Raw genomic sequence first — 18,170 nt, forward strand, 5'->3', positions numbered from 1 at the left:
TTTTATAGCATAATTGAAAGCAAATGCTTTCTTTGTGTGTGTGTGTGTGTGTGTGTGTGTGTGTGTGTGTGTGTGTGTGTGTGTGTAGATGACACTACAGTAAATGCATGACCCAAATAACAATTTATTCCCCTGGGCATGGCAAGTGAAGAGAGCCAGACATCCTCAGGAGGACTTGGCAAGCAGACAGCAGTCTTTAAGTGCACCACACTTTTAGGAAGTGTTTCAAAGACTTGTTTGTCTTAAGGATTGCAAACACTCCCCTTCCCGTCCCCCACCCCCTGCTTTTTTTTGTCAGTGGCAGACATTGGGATTTCTGTAGCTGAGGGAACTTGCACAGCTCCCTCCCCTGACAGGCATGTGGTTAATATCCAACAGGTGGACATGTGCCTGTGTTTGGGAGATCAGATGTGCGTTGCTTGCTTGCCTTTTTTATTAGGATTGCTGATTTTCTCCAGAGGATGCAAATTTGCTGAATTCTCGGAAACAAAGCCATCAGAAAACTCACAAAAAACATCACACACCTCAGTGCTTGTTCTCCCCTCCCACCCGCCCCAAAATTAAAAATACAGCCCTGTGAAACCACTTGATGAGGAACAGCAGTTTGTTTTTGTGTCTTGCCTATCGTTGTGTGGTGCTTCCATTTTCAGCAGAGACTGCAGTAACTGGGGCCCCTGGTGTTCTGCCACTTACCAGCCTGGGCCCCTGAATGCTAATTTACAAAAATGAATAGAATTCATTCGTATACCTGTCAAACTGAGGTGTGCTGAGTGATCCTTCTAGCACAGCCACAGTGCTCAGTGGTGGTGTGCAAGAGATCAGATTTGATTTCCAGCCTCCTAGTCAGGGTTGGGCACGGGGAGTAGAGGAGACAACAGAGTCCTTCATTAAAACAAAAACCCAGAACTGTGTCAAACTCCTGCCTCCCTGTCTGCCCAAAGTGCCATAGTAACACTGTTGTATTTTGGACCAATTCAGTATAATACTGTAGCATGTGTATATATTACACGCACGCAGACACACAGTGGTAAAAACCTTAAGATTGCAAAGTTGGGAAATGGCAGAATTCAGATCACCTGTGCCAGTCCTCATTCCCCCCCTGTGTCATGTCTGCTCCCCGGTTTCCCTCCTTTCCCTGGCTCCTTATCCAAGCTACTTGCCCCGTATCCCTATGTCTTACTCTTGTTCCTCCTGTGTTCAGTTCAGGCAGCTTCCTCCTCCATGTTGCCTGGGCTGAGCAGAGCACAGACAGGCTACCTGCTCTCTGTTCCAGTGCCCAGACCTGGGCCTGGCACAGTCTACAGAGGCCACAGCTGAAATTACAGGGAAAAACCTGCTCAGCCCCAGTCTAGAGCTTGCACACAGAGGATGGGATCTTTAGGGAATTAAGCTGAAGCTCTGGCAAGTCTCTACTGAGGGTATGTCTACACTACGGGATTATTCCGATTTTACAGAAACTGGTTTTGTAAAACAGATTGTATAAAATCGAGTGCACGTGGCCACACTAAGCACATTAATTGGGCGGTGTCCGTCCATGTACCGAGGCTAGCATCGATTTCTGGAGCGTTGCACTGTGGGTAGCTATCCGGTAGCTATCCCATAGTTCTCGCAGTCTCCCCCAGCCATTGGAATTCTGGGTTGAGATCCCAATGCAAAAACAGTGTCGCGGGTGATTTGGGTAAATGTCGTCACTCAATCCTTCCTGCGTGAAAGCAACGGCAGGCAATCATTTCGCGCCCTTTTCTCCTGGATTGCCCTGGCAGATGTCATAGCATGGCAACCATGGAGCCTGTTTTGCCTTGTCACTGTCACGTATGTGTACTGGGTGCTGCTGACAGACACAGTACTGCAGTGCTACACAGCAGCATTCATTTGCCTTTGCAAGGTAGCAGAGACGGTTACCATCCCTATTGCACCGTCTGCCATTGTAAATTGGCGATGAGATGATGGTTATCAGTCATTTTGCACCGTTTGCAATTGGAAATTGGCGATGACAGTTATCAATCGTTTTGTACCGTCTGCTACTGTCATGGGTGCTCCTGGCTGGCCTCGCTGAGGTCGGCCAGGGGCACATGGACAAAAATGGGAATGACTTCCCAGGTCATTCCCTTCTTTGTTTTTTGTCTAAAAAGAGTCAGTCCTGCCTAGACTATGGGGCAAGTATACTAGAGAACCAGAGAGCACAGCCGCTCCGGGTCAGAGCCCCAGAGATCCCGCAGAAATGATGAGCTGCATGCCATTCTGGGGAGTGCCCTTGCAACAACCCCACCCATTGCTTCCCTCCTCCCCTAACCCTCCTGGGCTACTATGGCAGTGTCCCCCCATTTGTGTGATGAAGTAATAAAGAATGCAGGAATAAGAAACACTGACTTTTTAGTGAGATAAAATGAGGGGGAGGCAGCCTCCAGCTGCTATGATAGTCCAGGCAGGACAGAATCTTTTCTTTAGACATGAAAGGGCAGAGGGGGGCTGATGGAGCTCAGCCCCCAGTTGCTATGATGAGGACGGTTACCAACCATTTTGTACCATCTGCTGGGAATGACTGGGAGTCATTCCCATTTTTACCCAGGCGCCCCCAGCCAACCTCACCGAGGCCAGCCAGGAGCACTCACAGGCTGATAATGAAGACGGATATCAGTCATTTTGCACCATCTGCCACTGGGAAGGGGATGCTGGTGTTCAGAGCTGCAGCACCCCATCTACCAGCAGCATGCAGTAGACATAGGGTGACATTGAAAAAAGGCGAGAAATGATTTTTTCCCCTTTTTCTTTCAGGTGGGCGAGAAGGGTGTAAATTGACGACATATACCCTGAAACACCCGGGAAAATGTTTTTGACTCTTCAGGGAGCTCAGCCAAGAATGCAAATGCTTTTCGGAAACTGAGGGGACTGTGGGATAGCTGGAGTCCTCAGTCCCCTCTCCCTCCCTCCCATGAGCGTCCATTTGCTTCTTTGTCTTTCCGTTACACTTGTCACGCAGCACTGTGCTGAGTCCCTGCTGTGGACTCTGTATCATAGCCTGGAGATTTTTTCAAATGCTTTGGCATTTCATCTTCTGTAACGGAGCTCTGATAGAACAGATTTGTCTCCCCATACAGTGATCAGATCGAGTATCTCTCGTACGGTCCATGCTGGAGCTCTTTTTGGATTTGGGACTGCATCGCCACCCATGCTGATCAGAGCTCCACACTGGGCAAACAGGAAATGAAATTCAAAAGTTTGTGGGGCTTTTCCTGTCTACCTGGCCAGGGCATCCGAGTTCAGATTGCTTTCCAGAGTGGTCACAGTGGTGCACTGTGGGATAGCACCCGGAGGCCAATACCGTTGAATTGCGGCCACACTAACCCTAATCCGACATGGCAATACCGAATTCAGCGCTACTCCCCTGGTCAGGGAGGAGTACAGAAATTGGTTTAAAGAGCCCTTTATATCGATATTAAGGGCCTTGTTGTGTGGACGGGTGCAGGGTTAATTCGGTTTAATGCTGCTAAATTCAGTTTAAACGCGTAGTGTAGACCAGGCCTGATGTGCAAACTGTTTGTGTGTGTGTGTTTGTTTGTTTTTTAAAGGCTTATAACTTGGCCAAATCTGAGTGATTTTCCTCAGGAATGGCAAAAGGCACATCGCTGACACAAAAGCGACTCCTCCTCCCAAATTACCAGTCCTTACTCCAAAGGAGAGGGATGCTATAACATTTTAAAAGAAAATGTCAGGATTTAGCATTGGTAAAATGTACTTTTCCTCTTGCCTTGTTCTCAGAAATGGCCAAATAATTTTTGCTGAAATTTTCCGACAACATTCAGCCTGAGGCAGACACGTGGCATGGAAAATTTGTCAAACTTTAACTGTTGGGCTGAAAGTTACAAGTAACTGAAAACAGGGTGTTATAATGGGAATTGTTGAGTAGCCTGAGTAGTTGGCAGCGCTGCCAGCCCCAATCATAACTATCAGCATTAAAAACTATGAGATGAGGGAACAGAGACCCCAAGTAAGCCAAGCATATGCTTATATCCACTCATATTTGGCAAAGTATTTAAATAGAAACTTAAGTCCCGATGAAGTCAGTGGGACATAAACATGAGCTTTGGTATTTTGCTGAATAGGGATGGATTTCTGAACCAGGGTTGGAGTAGTTGTGAGGGCTCCCACCTAGATTACAGGAGGGCAAAGAAATATACCAGATAAAGTTAGCCACGGTTCCCTGGTGGTCTTTATGTAGCACTGTGCGTATTGAAAGCTCTGGGGAAATGTGGATAATGGAAAATATGTTTTTCAAAAATTATAGACAAGAAATCGTTTTGAAGGAACCCGGTCGGAGGTTGAGTCCTTGATGAGGAAGATGAAGGAGAATCCCGAGGAGCACAGGAACATCAGCCCTTTCACAATGGAGGGCTATCTCTATGTCCAGGAGAAACGTAAGTGCTGTTGCCTTGAAGTTACTGAGCTGCTCTCTGCTGCCACTCAGAGGAGACTAAAGTGCAGAGTGGGAGCACTGTCTCTGCAAAATATCATGGTCCATGTGAAATGACAAGAGGTGCAGGGGGATTGAGGGAAGAAATAAATCCTGTCAGTTCTTGAGTTGGATTTGAATGACAGGCCTAGGGTAGCCATTTGTACAGCTTTCTGCAGGAGCATCCCCAGTGTCAGCAGGGCGGGCCCACATTCTGCAGTTCTGGGAAATTATTTCCAGCTCCTTCATCTTTCCCCCACAGTGACTCTGCATTGTGGTGCTGCAGGTATATCCCACAGTGTTCCATGGTTCACGCCTCACGGTTCTCCTTTGACCTGCCTTTGGTTTTTTTACACCCAATGAGGTAGTCCGTTCCTGCTGAGCCTGTTAGCTCCTTGGCATACTCTTTTCACAGTCCCTGAAAAATGAATTGTGCACAGTACCAACCAGAATAAGTGGGGGCTATCGCTACAGCACTTTGCTCTGGCTATGTAGCTTTGAAATTCCCCGAGTCTGGCATGTAATTCGAAGCCTGTCTCAGCAAATTGTCTTACCACCCTGGGTGGATAGAAGTAGAGGTCTCGGCACTAGAGAAGATACTGCATTGAGCAACCCTACCTGGTAGGTGGAGGGACTAGAATCCAGCTACTAGGAGCCTGATCTAAGGGTTAGGAAAGACTCTGAAATGATCTACTGATTCAAATCTACCTTTAATTTCTATGAAGAGGAAGGATGGTCCAGTGGTTAATCTCTAGCACGGGACTAAGGAGACTGGTTCAGTTCTCTGCTCCACTCCCTGTGTGGCCTTGGGCAAGTCATTTGCCCACTCTGTGGCTCAGTTTCCCACGTAAAATAGGGATAACAGCAGTGCCCTACCTCACGAAGGTGTGCGAGAATAAATACATTACGGATTGTGAAGTGCTCTGATGCTATGGTGATGCGGGCAGATAAGTACATGGATAGAACTCCCTGGTTTCCTAATTGGTGATAGCTCAGGCAAAAGTGGGAAAACAGTTAGTAGGGTATCTTCCTTAAGAGTGTGAAACTTGTCTGCAAAAAGGTCTGGAGTCTGTACAGTGGGATAAAAGAAGAACGAGAACCTCACTAAATGCCCACCTTCGCCTGGTAAGGAGAGTGAGTAAATGCTACATTCTAGAAATAATCTGAAATGACATGGAGGCCGATTGATCATGGGGAGATCCAGCGTAGCAGACTGAGGAGTAATTTGCTCAAGTGAAACTTCTGCTTGGTACGTTCCAAAACTGGATGGAGCCAAGCTTGGCGAATATACAGGAGTGACTAAAGGTGGACAAAATAAATGCTAACAGGTCTGTTCTATAGTTTTTCTGTAGCTAATTCTCTGATTATATCACAGCATATGAAACTAAAGCTAATTTAGCAAATTACCAGGTCTGTCCATAGGAATCAGCTTGGTCCAATAGATGGGACACTGGGCTCGGAGCCTGGAGATTTGTATTCTATTCCTGACTCTGCCAGTGATTGAGTTAATTCTGGATCTCACTTTCCTCTCCATGCAGTAGGGATTATCATGTTTTTACTCACTTTTGTAAAGTGCTTTTGAGAACTATAGATGCAAGAGTCTGTATCGTTCGTTTTAGGATGTTTAATTGTGGCTTTGGTAACAACTGCTTTGTAGACCATAGTTAATTGTTAGAAATCTCAAAACTTAAATTCCATTGTAGGTCACTTTGGAACCTCCTGGGTGAAGCATTACTGCACGTATCAGAGGGAATCTAAACGAATCACTATGGTACCATTTGACCAGAAATCTGGAGGAAAAGGGGTGAGTGGAAATACGCCAAGTGCACTCATGCTAGGGTCACCCGAATGGTCATTTTGTGGGGAATAGCTGGTGTGAGTCTTGCTCTTGGCCCAACAAAGGTTGGATTGGGAATGCCTTGTGTCTGTCAACAACAAGCCCTTGAAACTGCCAACACCTTGACACTGATGGATTTCATTGGTGGGTTCTATCCAGTCCTCTAATTCTTTCCTCTCCTCACTAACCTTCGCTAGAAACTCTTTTTTAACAGAATGACACAGTAAAGTGCTAGCACCTATGTTTTCTCATCTTTTGAGAATGACACCCCTACTTTTCCCTGGGAGAGGACTTTTTGTTGGAAAGGCCACTGTTGCCTTTCAATCAGAAGCTTTCCCCATCCAGTGAGTACTCTAAGGAGTTGTTAACATCCACTCTCTCTGACACACCCACAGCACTAGCTAATTAGTCACTGAGACGGTGACTCAAAATATTGATGTGCAGATATTGCAAAGAGAACCTCAGGGTGCTGATTTAAAGAGATGTAGATCACATCTCTGTGGGTACTAACAAACTATGTAAAACCATCATGGTGGGGAAATAACATTGGCAGAGTAAACAATGTAATTCAGTAAAGGAGTAGCAACTCAGTAAGAGCTTGTCTACTTATGAAGCTAGTCGAGAATAAATCCATATGTGCAGACCCTAAAGGCTTGTCTACTTGGGGGACACCCAGAAAAGTTAATCCAAATTAATTAAAGAAGAGAATTTAAAAGTGGATTAGTTAAACTGCATTAAACCCCTATGTGGACACGCTTAGAAATAAAGTGGCCTAAATTTGTTGTAGTGTAAGAACACAAGAATGTAACAATGGCCATACTTGGTCAGACCAATGGTCCATCTAGCTCAGTATCCTGTCTTCTGACAGAGGCCAGTGCCAGATACATTCTTCACTGTATGAATTTATATTTCTTTAACCAAGCAAAGCGCCTACAGAGATCCGTCTCCTTTTTAAGGGTGACCTGACCACAATACTTTAGCTCCCCTACACTTCAGTAATGGCACAAATCTCCCCTGAGGCTAATGTATTGGCTGACTGGTATCCATAGCTCTTTATATACACTCCATCCCAGGTAGAATGGACTGTCTTCCATTGCTATCCAGTCTTTAGCATGACTCCTTACTAGGGGATGCTCATTTCACTTAGCTCTTGTCCACACTAGATTATTTTTTTCCTGCTTTAACTGTACCAATATAAAGCACCTTTGTACCAGTGTAACTGCATTGAACTAGAGCTTGTACCATAACTGTATCTGTGAAAAACCACACCCCTAACTGACACAGTTATACCAGTATGACTTTGCTGTAACCAATACTGTAATTTTTTAGAGGCCTTGCAAGTCTTCCCGTACACTAAGGCATGCCAGGAATCTTTCTGAAGCTGACAACAGCAGCAGGCGGGAGATATGTGACCTCTCTTGATCAGCAGAGGGATCTCTGTTGTTGTAGGCTGTGGAGGCTCTGTCTGTCATCGGCTTGTTTTCAGCCTCTGGGGGAAACCACCTCAGGCTATGGCTGGAGCCAAATACTAATCAGTTTAAAATTTGCTTTCTCTCCAGATGGCATTCTTTGAATACCACTTCCCTGGCAGCAGTGGGCAAATCCAGCAAACTTCAGGGAAATTAGTTTAGTATTGGGGCACAAGCTAACTCTGTTGATCCTCTTGGCAGAATCCTTGCAGTTAATGTGGAAAGTTCGTAGGACAGGCTATTGGTGTCAATGTTATTCTAGTACCCTAATACATTTTCTGGAATGGTTGATGTTAGTGTTGTGATTGTCCAGCACGACTGGTCAGCGAAGCACAAAAAAAACACAGAAAAACACAGAAAGTTTGCAAACTCAAAACTTTTTTTCATTTTTTTTTTTTAAATGAAACCATCGGTGTTTTTTAAAAATTCACCAAGGCATCAAGAGCACACATCAGACAGAATCACTCAACAACTGAGAGCAAAGAATCCTGTCTAAATTCACGTTGCATTAAAGAAACCTGTGCTATGTATGTTGTTGTGACTACTCATACATGTCATGGCAGTGTTACTGTAAAAATGATCTTTATCATGCCCCCACTGCATTTCCTCTTCTCTGCTGATAAATGTGTGCTCTTTTGCATGCATTTTATTCAGTGAGTTGATATATAGTTTTAATGTATTATAGCTAGGGCTCTGCGTCTGTCACGGAGTTCGCAGAAGTCACGGGTTCTGGGACTTTCCATGACTTCTTCAGCAGCTGGTGCGGTTGGCCCCGGGGACTGCCTGAGCAAAGGTCCTGGGGTGGCCCCCAGCAGATGGTGCAGCTGGCCTTCCTATCCCCCCAGCAGCACCCTGCCCTTCTACCCCCCCCCCCCCCAAGATTTAGTTAGAGGTATTTATAAGTCATGGACAGGTCACGGGCTGTGAATTTTTGTTTATTGCCCGTGTCCTTTCCATGACTTTTACTAAAAATACTCATGACTAAATCTTAGCCTTAATTCTAGTGTGTTTGTGGCCACCTTACAACACAGGGTCTAATGTCCGTGGACTGCAGGGTACATGGTTATCGTTACACAATAGAACTGAAATGATCATGCTCTATCAGCAGAGATACCTACCACTCAAGCTAAAGGAAAAGCTCCTTTAAGTAGACGCTGCAGCAGTTCTGATTCCATCCAGCAGAGAGCAGTGGTATACATGTGCTTGTGTGTACACGCACATGCACACCCATTACACTTTGTATAACATCTAATAAAATTAATCTGGAAGATGGATGTTAGAAAAGGAGAATGGTACACTGGCTTTGGCATTTCTTTGCTATTTAGTATGCTTTTTGTAGGGTGCTTACCTGTCTCACTCAAAGATGGAAAATGCCATTGAAATGCAGCCACCTGTAGGGTGAAGGATGACATCCATCTTGACAGTACACTGTAAGGGAAAGGAAGGGTGACTTTGCTCAATAAGAGTGGGTCAGGCTCCTCTGTTTTACAAGAGCTGTAGGGTATGTGGGACAGATAAGACCCCTCTTTTTAACAATCTTTATAAAAATGTTTTCTGATGGGAACCCACATGGAAAACTGTGGAATTAAATCTAACTACTCCGCAAGGATGGAGAGACAAATCAACTTGGCAAAGATTCAAATACTGTATTTCCAGGGACTGTGGATCTTTCAAACCTTATGCTTAGACCCACAAGCCATCCTCTCTGGGGTTAATACATATTAATCATAATTCTAGGAGGCTGAGTGTGTGTAATATACACAGTTCTGTTCTCAACCTAATCTAGACGTCCTGTATCCTTGTAGGGAGAAGATGAAGCAGTTACACTCAAATCCTGCATACGCCGGAAAACTGACTCAATAGAGAAGAGGTTTTGTTTCGATGTGGAAGCAGTGGATCGGTGAGTGGGACAGTCTTCTTTTCTCACACCAATGGAAGGTGCACAGCCTTAGAGCACACAGACTTTGGTTTACATACTGAAGCCCAGCCAAGGACTCCAGAATATATGCCTGTGCACACATGGCTGGACCAGCAGCAATGTGTGCATTACACACAGACCTCCTTGGGCTCGTTGGAAAATTCTTGTTATGCCTGAGGGCATTCTATGCCAAAAACTTAAAAATTCGTGCACAGTATTTTAAAATTCTGCAAATTTTATTTGTCAAAATAACACTATGTAATCATGCCAGTTTCAATTATGTTGGTAATTTATTTCAAAATGCCTGTCAGCAAGTATGTCTGTAACAACACAGACACACACAAAAATTCCCCCAGGAATAGAGTGTTAAAGAACCCCCTATGACAACACAATTCCTGTTTCTCTTTCTCTCCCACCCCCCCCAACAACCCGGTTCTTTTTTTCTCTGCCCCCCTCCCCCAGTGGGGAGGGGGGAAGGAGAGGCACCCTCAACTCCTCCCCCACCAGAGCCAACCTGCAGGCCCCCCCAGCCAATACATCCGAACCCTCTCTTCCCCAGAGCGAGGCCTTCCTAGTCCAGATACCCGCACTCCCTTCCCCCCCGGAGCCCAGCCATGCCCCCACCCCCATTGCCCAGACACATGTCCTGCTCCCTCCCCAAAGCCCAGGGATCCAGAGAGAGAAACAGTTTGATGCTCAGTCCCAGATTTGCATGGAGTTTCGTGTGTGGGGTCCTCTCCTTCCCTCAGGACATGCTGGGAACGGCAGCTGCCTGGAACCTTCTAGCCCCCTCCCCTCCCCCGTGCCGCCAAGTGTCTTCTATGTGCAAGCTGGGTTCTGCTGAGTCCAGTGGCAGCTAGCAGCACTGCAGCCCATTTCTGTGGGGGGGAGGAAATTCTGTGCGCACAACGTTAATTTCTGCAAACTTCTGCATTGCGCAGTGGAGTAGAATTCCCGCAGGAGTATCTTGTGCAATTTTAGCAGTTCGTTTCTCTTAGTCACACGCTCCATGGAAGCTGTTAGTTGCCTCAAGTCCCTCCTCCCTAGCGTTTTTGCAGTAGGGGCTCATTGCAAGATGAAGCACTAATTCAATATAAGGTGCCGCATTTACTCAAATCTCTCATTTTAATGAGTGTCCACTTTTTCAGAGTCTGATGTTAAGTAGCCTTCACAATGGAAAAGAAATTCAGTCTCTGTGTTAGAAAAGTCCATTTACTTGGCACAGACACTGCTCATCCTTCCAGTGTCCTGTGTTTGTCTATAACATGACTTCAGCTTTTGTGCTGGAGAATGGCTGCTGCAGATTCACTGTGGGTGGCTGACTGTAGAAATCCCACGCTCACATCCAGTGATGGCTCTTTAAAGTTGCATCTTCTGATTTCTGGAGGAGATGCATGGTGTCAAGAATCAGGGGGTAACTGTGTTAGTCTGTATCCACAAAAACAACAAGGAGTCTGGTGGCACCTTAAAGACTAACAGATTTATTTAGGCATAAGCTTTCGTGGACAAAAAAACCTCACTTCTTCAGATGCATGGAGTGAAAGTTACAGATGCAGGCATTATATAATGACACGTGAAGAGAGGGGAGTAGAGATACTTTCACTCCATGCATCAGAGGAAGTGGGTTTTTTACCCGCGAAAGCTTATGCCCAAATAAATCTGTTAGTCTTTATGGTGCCACTGGACTCCTTATTGTGTTTGAAGGAGATGGTTTTTGTAGCCTGATATGATTTATCAGTTGGAGGCTGAACCCTCCTCTTTTTTATGTAAATGAATGTCATAAACAGATAGTTAAGGGTTAATGACTCTTTTAACTGTAAAGGGTTAACAAACAGGGAACCTGAAACACCTGACCAGGGGACCAATCAGGAAACAAGATACTTTCAAATCTCAGTGGAAGGAAGCCTTTGTTTGTATTTTTGTTTTTTGTTTTGTTCTCTCTGGGTCCTGAAAGGGACTAGACGTGCAACCAGGTTTCTTGCCAATCTCCCTGCTACAGTCTCTTATATATTCAGAATAATGAGTATTAAGTAGAAAAGGCGGTTATAGTCTTTTGATTGTTTTCTGTATTTGCAAATGTGTATTTTGCTGGAAGTATTTTAAATTGTATTTTTGCTGGGGGGAGGCTTCTCTCTAGTGTCTATAAGATGAAAGACCCTGTAACTTTTACCATCTAAATTACAGAGACAACTTTTACTTTTTTTCTTTCTTTTTATTAAAAGTTTTGCTTTTTTAAGACCTGTTTGATTTTTTCCCCTTGTTGAGGCTCAAGGAAATTGAGTCGGTACTTACCAGGGAATTGGTGGGAGATAGGGAGAGAGAAGGGAGGGGGGAAAAGGTGGAATCCCTTTGTTCTAGATTCACGGAGCTTGAATCTGTCTATCTCTCCAGGATAGCCCAGGGAGGGAAAGCCTGGGAGGAAGAGGAAAGTGGGAGAAAAAATCTGATTTCTCTGTGTTGTGATTCAAGGAGTTTGAATCACAGTGATCTCCTAGTGTACTCAGGGCGGGAAAGTTCTGGGAGAAAGAAAGGAGGGGGAAGGGAAATGGTTTATTCCCCTTTGTTGTGAGATTCAAGGAATTTGGGTCTTGGGGTCCCCAGGGAAGGTTTTTAGGGGGACCAGAGTGCCCCAAAACACTATTTTTGGGTGGTGGCAGCTTATCAGGTCTAAGGTGGTAATTAAGCTTAGAGGAATTCATGCTGGTACCCCATCGTTTGGACTCTAAGGTTCAGATTGGGGAATTATGCTATGACAATGAAGCATGAAAATTCTTGTCTCATAAGCATTATCTAGTAGGGAACAACAAAACCCGATGAGAAGTGATTGGCCTGAGCGACTACTTTTTTTCCTAGGCTGAGTCAATACAGGACTTTTCTCAATCACATCATGTTACTATGTTTGTGCTTGCTGGAGAGGGGAGTCAGACGATCCAAAGAAAGGGATTTTATTGTAGCTTCAGAATCTGCCTTCCTAAAACTTAGGCTGACAATAGCTTGGTAAGGATGATGGACTAATTTACTCTGATCATAACTTGCTTGTGTGATGAGTAACAAAATTAAGCTTATAATTCTGAAATGAGTTTAGGCTTTGGAGAAAATTGAGTTGGCGTGATAGCATGGCTGTATGTGCTGAGCTGCCCTGCAAAAGCCCTCTGTGGATGGAAAGGACCCAGGCCAGCAGAGTGCAGGGGAATGTGTATTAGCTGCCTTGTTTTGGCATCTTCATTTGCCAGCTGATTGCTCAGATAGCACTGGAGTAGCATCATTGCCTTCTAGCATCTGTGCCATAAACGTTTCTTGTGCATACTGCCACAACAGATTGCAGTTGTAATGAGCAACCGTTCAAAACAATGCGGTGAACACAAAGTGATATAAAGTGGTGTGATGTTTGACCCTCAATAAATTTAAATTATTAATGTGCTCTCGCTTATCATCATTTCTGATGTTCACAGAAGTGAGCTTCTCCTGTACTTAGCCAAACGGCTGGCCTCATTATGTGGAATTTCTCTTGCCCAGTCGGAGTGAGGTTCTCTGGTTTTCCCACTCACATGCATTCAGATTGCATCCAGATGTGTTTATGTATTGGTTGTAGCCCAGAAGTCAGGATTCCAGAATTCTGTTCCTGCTTTGTATGGGCTTGGGCAAATCACTTCACTTATACGTATCTCACTTTACCTGATCGTGCATTGGGGATAATAGAAAGTCTGTCTACTTCCCAGACTTTCTCTGAGGTTTGTTTAGTCAGTGTTTACCAAGTGTTTTGAGCCTCTTGGTTAGAAAGTGCTACTTGGGCAAAGTATTCTTTATTACTAGTTTATTTTGTTATGATTTGATGGCTTATGTGTATCTTGCATGAGGGAAGAAAGGGGGAATGGACAAGGAAACATGGCAGTGGATAGGGCACTGCCTTGGGGACTTGGGAGAGCTGGCTGGCTTCAAATCCTGATTCAGCGAGCCCCAGGCTTTCTTGTGTGACCGTGATCAAGTCACTTTATCTCTTGGTGCTGCTTTTGCCGCCAGTAGAATGCGGGGTTGGGGGAGAGGGGAAAGTGGGAGGGAGGGAGGGATGCTTCTCAGCCTCCCTGGGCTGCAATGAGGATAAAATCCATTAATGATTGAGAGCTGCCCAGATATTAGTGATAACAGCCATAGAAGTGTTTACACAGAGGGAAATTCATATTCAACTTAAATATTTATATCTCACCATTGCAGTAAAATCTCAGTGCTTCTAAAAATTCTGTTGGTATTAAAATATTACGAGAAAGGTAATGGTATGGCCACAGTTATAGTGGTAGGCTAAAATCACTAACACACGGAGCGCAGAATTGAGCTGCAACTCAGGTCTAACATTCTAGTACACAGTCTCTAGGTGGCAGTCTTGTATTTTCTTCTCATGTTATGTTATAGGGTCATTGTGAAAATAGCAGTGCTGCAAGCATTGCATTTTGGGAAATTGATATAATTTGCAATATATTGTGGAAACACCCATGTTGCAGTGGTGCATGGTATTTTGGAAAATAACCCCTATGAAGATTCCTGTCAATTTTCTGTCCCTTCTCTTTCCAGCAATAAAGGTGGATCCACACTTTACAAATGAATGTCTGAGCATGATTTGTGGTTGAAAGCTCCCAAATGAGTACTGTTTGCTTTTTCCTGTTTTTTTGGCAAGGAACAAGATTCCTTGCCAAAAGTTCCCAAAGAAGACATAGTGCATATTTGGGGGAGCAAAACAAAAGTCTCAAATATCTCTGTATTGCAAATAATTTTGATTTTTGGCTGTGGGAAGCAAGGCAGGCATATTTTAACATTCTGAACAAAATGAATCTTGAACATTCATAATGCAGTGAGGCCCCCAAATGGCATAATCCTGTTTTTGCTGATCGGCTACAGTGTGCCGTGGGGTAGCACAGCTTGGGTTTTCTAATGCGTATTTGTAAATCAGTTTTTATAAACCAGGCTCTAAGCAAGGATGGCATGTATGTCTTAAAAAACGAGTATGAGAAGGAGCATTGCCTTTGGCTGATGCTGGCTTGATAATTGCCCAGGTGTTTGGTGTAATGTGGGTCAGAGCTTTGAGCCAGATGCTGAGCACTTTTAACTCCAATTGACGGGAATTACAGGTATTCAAGGTTTGGCCCTGTAATTAGCTGAATGTTACATTCATCAAGGCAGTAAACATTGCTGAAGTACAGCACCATTCTGCTAGAAAGCCCATTTATTGGTGGCCTAGGAACAGCTGGTGCCTCAGCACTCCTGAAGCATGCAGGCATTCATTATAGCCACATGCTTTCTCATGGGCTGTTTCTTTATGTGCTGTCTAATGGCTGAAACAGCATTAAGTGAGTTGTATTTCTACTGACTGGGTGGCTGTGAGTGAGCCTATTTTGGGCATCTGAATTATTCATGCAGGGCTTCTTGGCCTACTTAGGTCATTGATAGTAGCTTCTGAGTGGGGACACTGCTCTTTTTCCCATCTCCAATCCTCCCCGTGGCTTGTCATCTGACTTGCAGTCCCTTTGCCTTTCTGGCTGATGAGTTTCAGTGAATCTCCTCATGTCACATGCAATACAGTTTGTACTTGTTCCTTTGCTGGTATCACATTTCTAATGACCTTTAAACGAAAGAAATTACTGGGGTTTTCACATTATGGCTAATGCTGAGTAAAGGTAACCTGCTCCCTTCCTTGCCCCTGATGGGCTTTGGGAGATGTACAGCATACCTCGCCCTGCTGCACAGGAAGAACTACTCCTGAGGGCATCCTGCGCCAAAATATTAAAATTTCTGTGCACAATATTTTAAAATTCTGCAAGTTTTATTTGTCAATAAGTAAATGCAGAGGCTCCAGCATGGCAGTGGGGAGCACAGGCCACTGGCTGCATGAAGGTGGGAGATCACCCTGCAGCCCTCCTAGCCCACCCCGGGACACGGACTCAGCGGTGAGGCTGCACCCGACCCTGACACAGCCCTGCCCCTCTGCGCCAGGTGCACCAGGTGTGGGGCAGGCAGGATCAACAAGGCAGGATCCAAGTGTGAAGGAGCTCAGTGTGGAGGGATCCAGGTGTGGGGTGAGAGGCTTCTGTGTGGCATAGTCTAGGTGCAGGCAGCTCAGTGGGGGGGGATCTGGATGCATGGAGGCTCGTTGCGGGGGTTCCAATGGGACTCTGCAGGGACTTCCAGGTTAAGATAGCTGGGGCTCAGAGGAGGGGTCTGGGTGTGGGGGTCTCAGCATGGGAGCCTGGTTGCTGGGGGAGTGAGGGTTGGTGGGGTGGAGGTCTGGGTGCAGCTATTTGGGGGTCGGTGTGGGAGTCTGGATGTAGGGGCTCAGGGCGGTGCGGGAGGATGGGGCTCATCAGGGTGGGGGTTTGAGTGTAGGGAACTCAGTAGGGGTGGTCTGGGTGCAGTGGTGGGGGTCCTGAGGCTATGGATCTGGGGCTCCAGATGCAAGGGTTGAGGTTCAGTGGGGTGGGGTTTGGGTATAGAGTGCTAGAGGGGTTCTAGGTGTATGGGGTGAAGCTTGGTGGTGGTGTCTGGGTATGAGAGGTCCAGATGCACAGGCATTGGAGGATGGAGGAGCAGCTCCCAATACAGTGACATCCCCACCCCCGACAGCTGAGGAGCAATAGGGGCAGGAAGCAGGGGAGGATGCTGAACTTCCTGCAGCTGAGAGAGGTTTCTGGGAGTGGATCTGATGCAGCCCCAGCCACTTCTTACAGGGGAAGAGGATGTCCCGTCCTCTCCTGCCTCCAGCCCAACCCGGACTAGCAGCTGATACTGGCTCTGGGTAGGAGCTGCTGGCTGGGTTGTCCCCAGCCCTGTGGTGATTTACCTCTCTGCCGGCTACTCCGGGTGCCTGAAACTATGTACCTGTGCTGCTAGGGAGTGGTGCATGACTGCTCTTGCAGCTTCCCTGTCAGAAAGTCATTTTTCTGCAGGGAAGCAAAGAAATATGCAGGGGACATGAATTCTGCACATGCAATGGCACAGAATTCCACCAGGAGTAAAAGAACATATTGACTGCGTTTAGTAACTACCCTTAAGATTCCTGTTATGTGCTGCAATCATGGGGGAATGTTTCTAGCAAGGCAGTAGATGAGGCCTTTGCTTATGTTGTCAGTGGAGTGACCCTTCAAGGGCCCAGGCACTAAATCCCTCCTCATTTGCAGCTTTTTCTCCCCCTCCCCTCGCATACTTCATTTTGAGGACTTGGCCTGTGTCTGGGCTCTGCTGTTTGACCTAAGGATGGCTCCTGAGACTGACATAGCAGTGTGAGGTATGTCATTCTGCAAACACAAGGTCACTTTGTCACTGCTTAAATCAGAACTTCACCGTGCATTCAGCTCTTAGCTCAGCCTTGCAGATTGTATTTGTAAGCTGTTTTATGTCTCTTATAAAGCAACTTAAATTGTCTTGGCGTGATAAGATGCTACATGAGTCAAAGTTGTTATCTTTTTCTCTTGCTTTCATTCTTTATTCTTCTGGAAGAAGAATAGCAACTTTTTTTTCCCTCCAGAGACCTTGTGGATTAAACCTTTTTGACTTTTTTGGTATTAACGTTGATTTTCCCTGGATATTTAATCTTTTAAACCTTGCTCATTTAAAACAAAATTTGCTATAAAAATTTGTATCGACTTCAAGGTATATGTCTGTATGCCTAACATAGTGAAATGAATATACATATTAAATGTATACTCCTGTACTGGGATACCTTATTGTGAAAGGAAATGCTCTCCACCGATGCAGCCTAGTGATCAGGCAGGGTTGTCCCAGATGGTCTTCCAAGCTTCTCCATTTCTTACTGTTTCTGTGCCCTGCGTGGTCTGTCCTTCCTGTGACTCTGCCTTCCGGCCTGGTAATTATTCAAGTCTGTTCATTTCAGGACAAGTATAAGGAGTCCTGGAGGCCTCAGGGCACCTCTGTTTGATTGAGATCCTGTGGCCTGGATCCTTTTATCTTCAGGGTCTTTTCCCTCCCAGATAGGTTCCCCATGTCAGGGCTAAGCCTCTGTAGTTGTCCCTCTTTAGAGGGTGATAGGGGAGCTCAAGTCCACCCTCTCCACTGGACTCCAGTCCAGAGCCCTATGATAGATAGGCAGCTAAATCCTGCAGCCTGAGGTGTTGTTCAGCGGCATCCCTGGATCACTTCCCACCAGCTAAAGATAGTCTCTGTTCTTCAGAGAATCACCGGCCCCTTCTTTGTGGTCTTGGTCAGCTCTCAGGCATCAGGAGAGTCTGTGGTGCTCCTCTGGAGCTCAGAGTGTGGGTCAGCTCATCTTCACTTCCTGCTACTGAGCTACGCTGCTTCCCTTTTCATGTTCCTCCTCGCCCCTGTGCAGGATTTTCAGGCAGGCTCGGGTGGGCCACCTGGTTGCCGAGCAGCTTGTTAGCCCCTTCCTCTCCAGTGTGGGGTTTGTATTCCCCATCACTCTTATGCTTTAAAATTTCTTTAATCAAGTATTAATACATTTATATTAATATATTTGTATTCATATATATTTAA

The 18,170-nt window shown here is 45.6% G+C and overlaps 1 protein-coding gene across 3 annotated transcripts in view; it reads left to right on the forward strand.

The window, feature by feature from the left end:
* The window catches only part of ARHGAP26 (Rho GTPase activating protein 26), a 533,008-nt gene that overhangs the window by 318,091 nt on the left and 196,747 nt on the right, over positions 1-18,170 (forward strand). For all 3 annotated transcript variants that reach the window (XM_050962626.1, XM_050962623.1, XM_050962625.1), the window contains 3 exons: positions 4,286-4,415; positions 6,154-6,254; positions 9,562-9,656. In XM_050962626.1, coding sequence (XP_050818583.1) covers positions 4,286-4,415; positions 6,154-6,254; positions 9,562-9,656 — 326 coding nt within the window. The remainder of the gene's footprint in view (positions 1-4,285; positions 4,416-6,153; positions 6,255-9,561; positions 9,657-18,170) is intronic.

Source organism: Gopherus flavomarginatus, chromosome 7 (assembly GCF_025201925.1).
Source record: "Gopherus flavomarginatus isolate rGopFla2 chromosome 7, rGopFla2.mat.asm, whole genome shotgun sequence".
Taxonomy (NCBI): domain Eukaryota; kingdom Metazoa; phylum Chordata; order Testudines; family Testudinidae; genus Gopherus; species Gopherus flavomarginatus.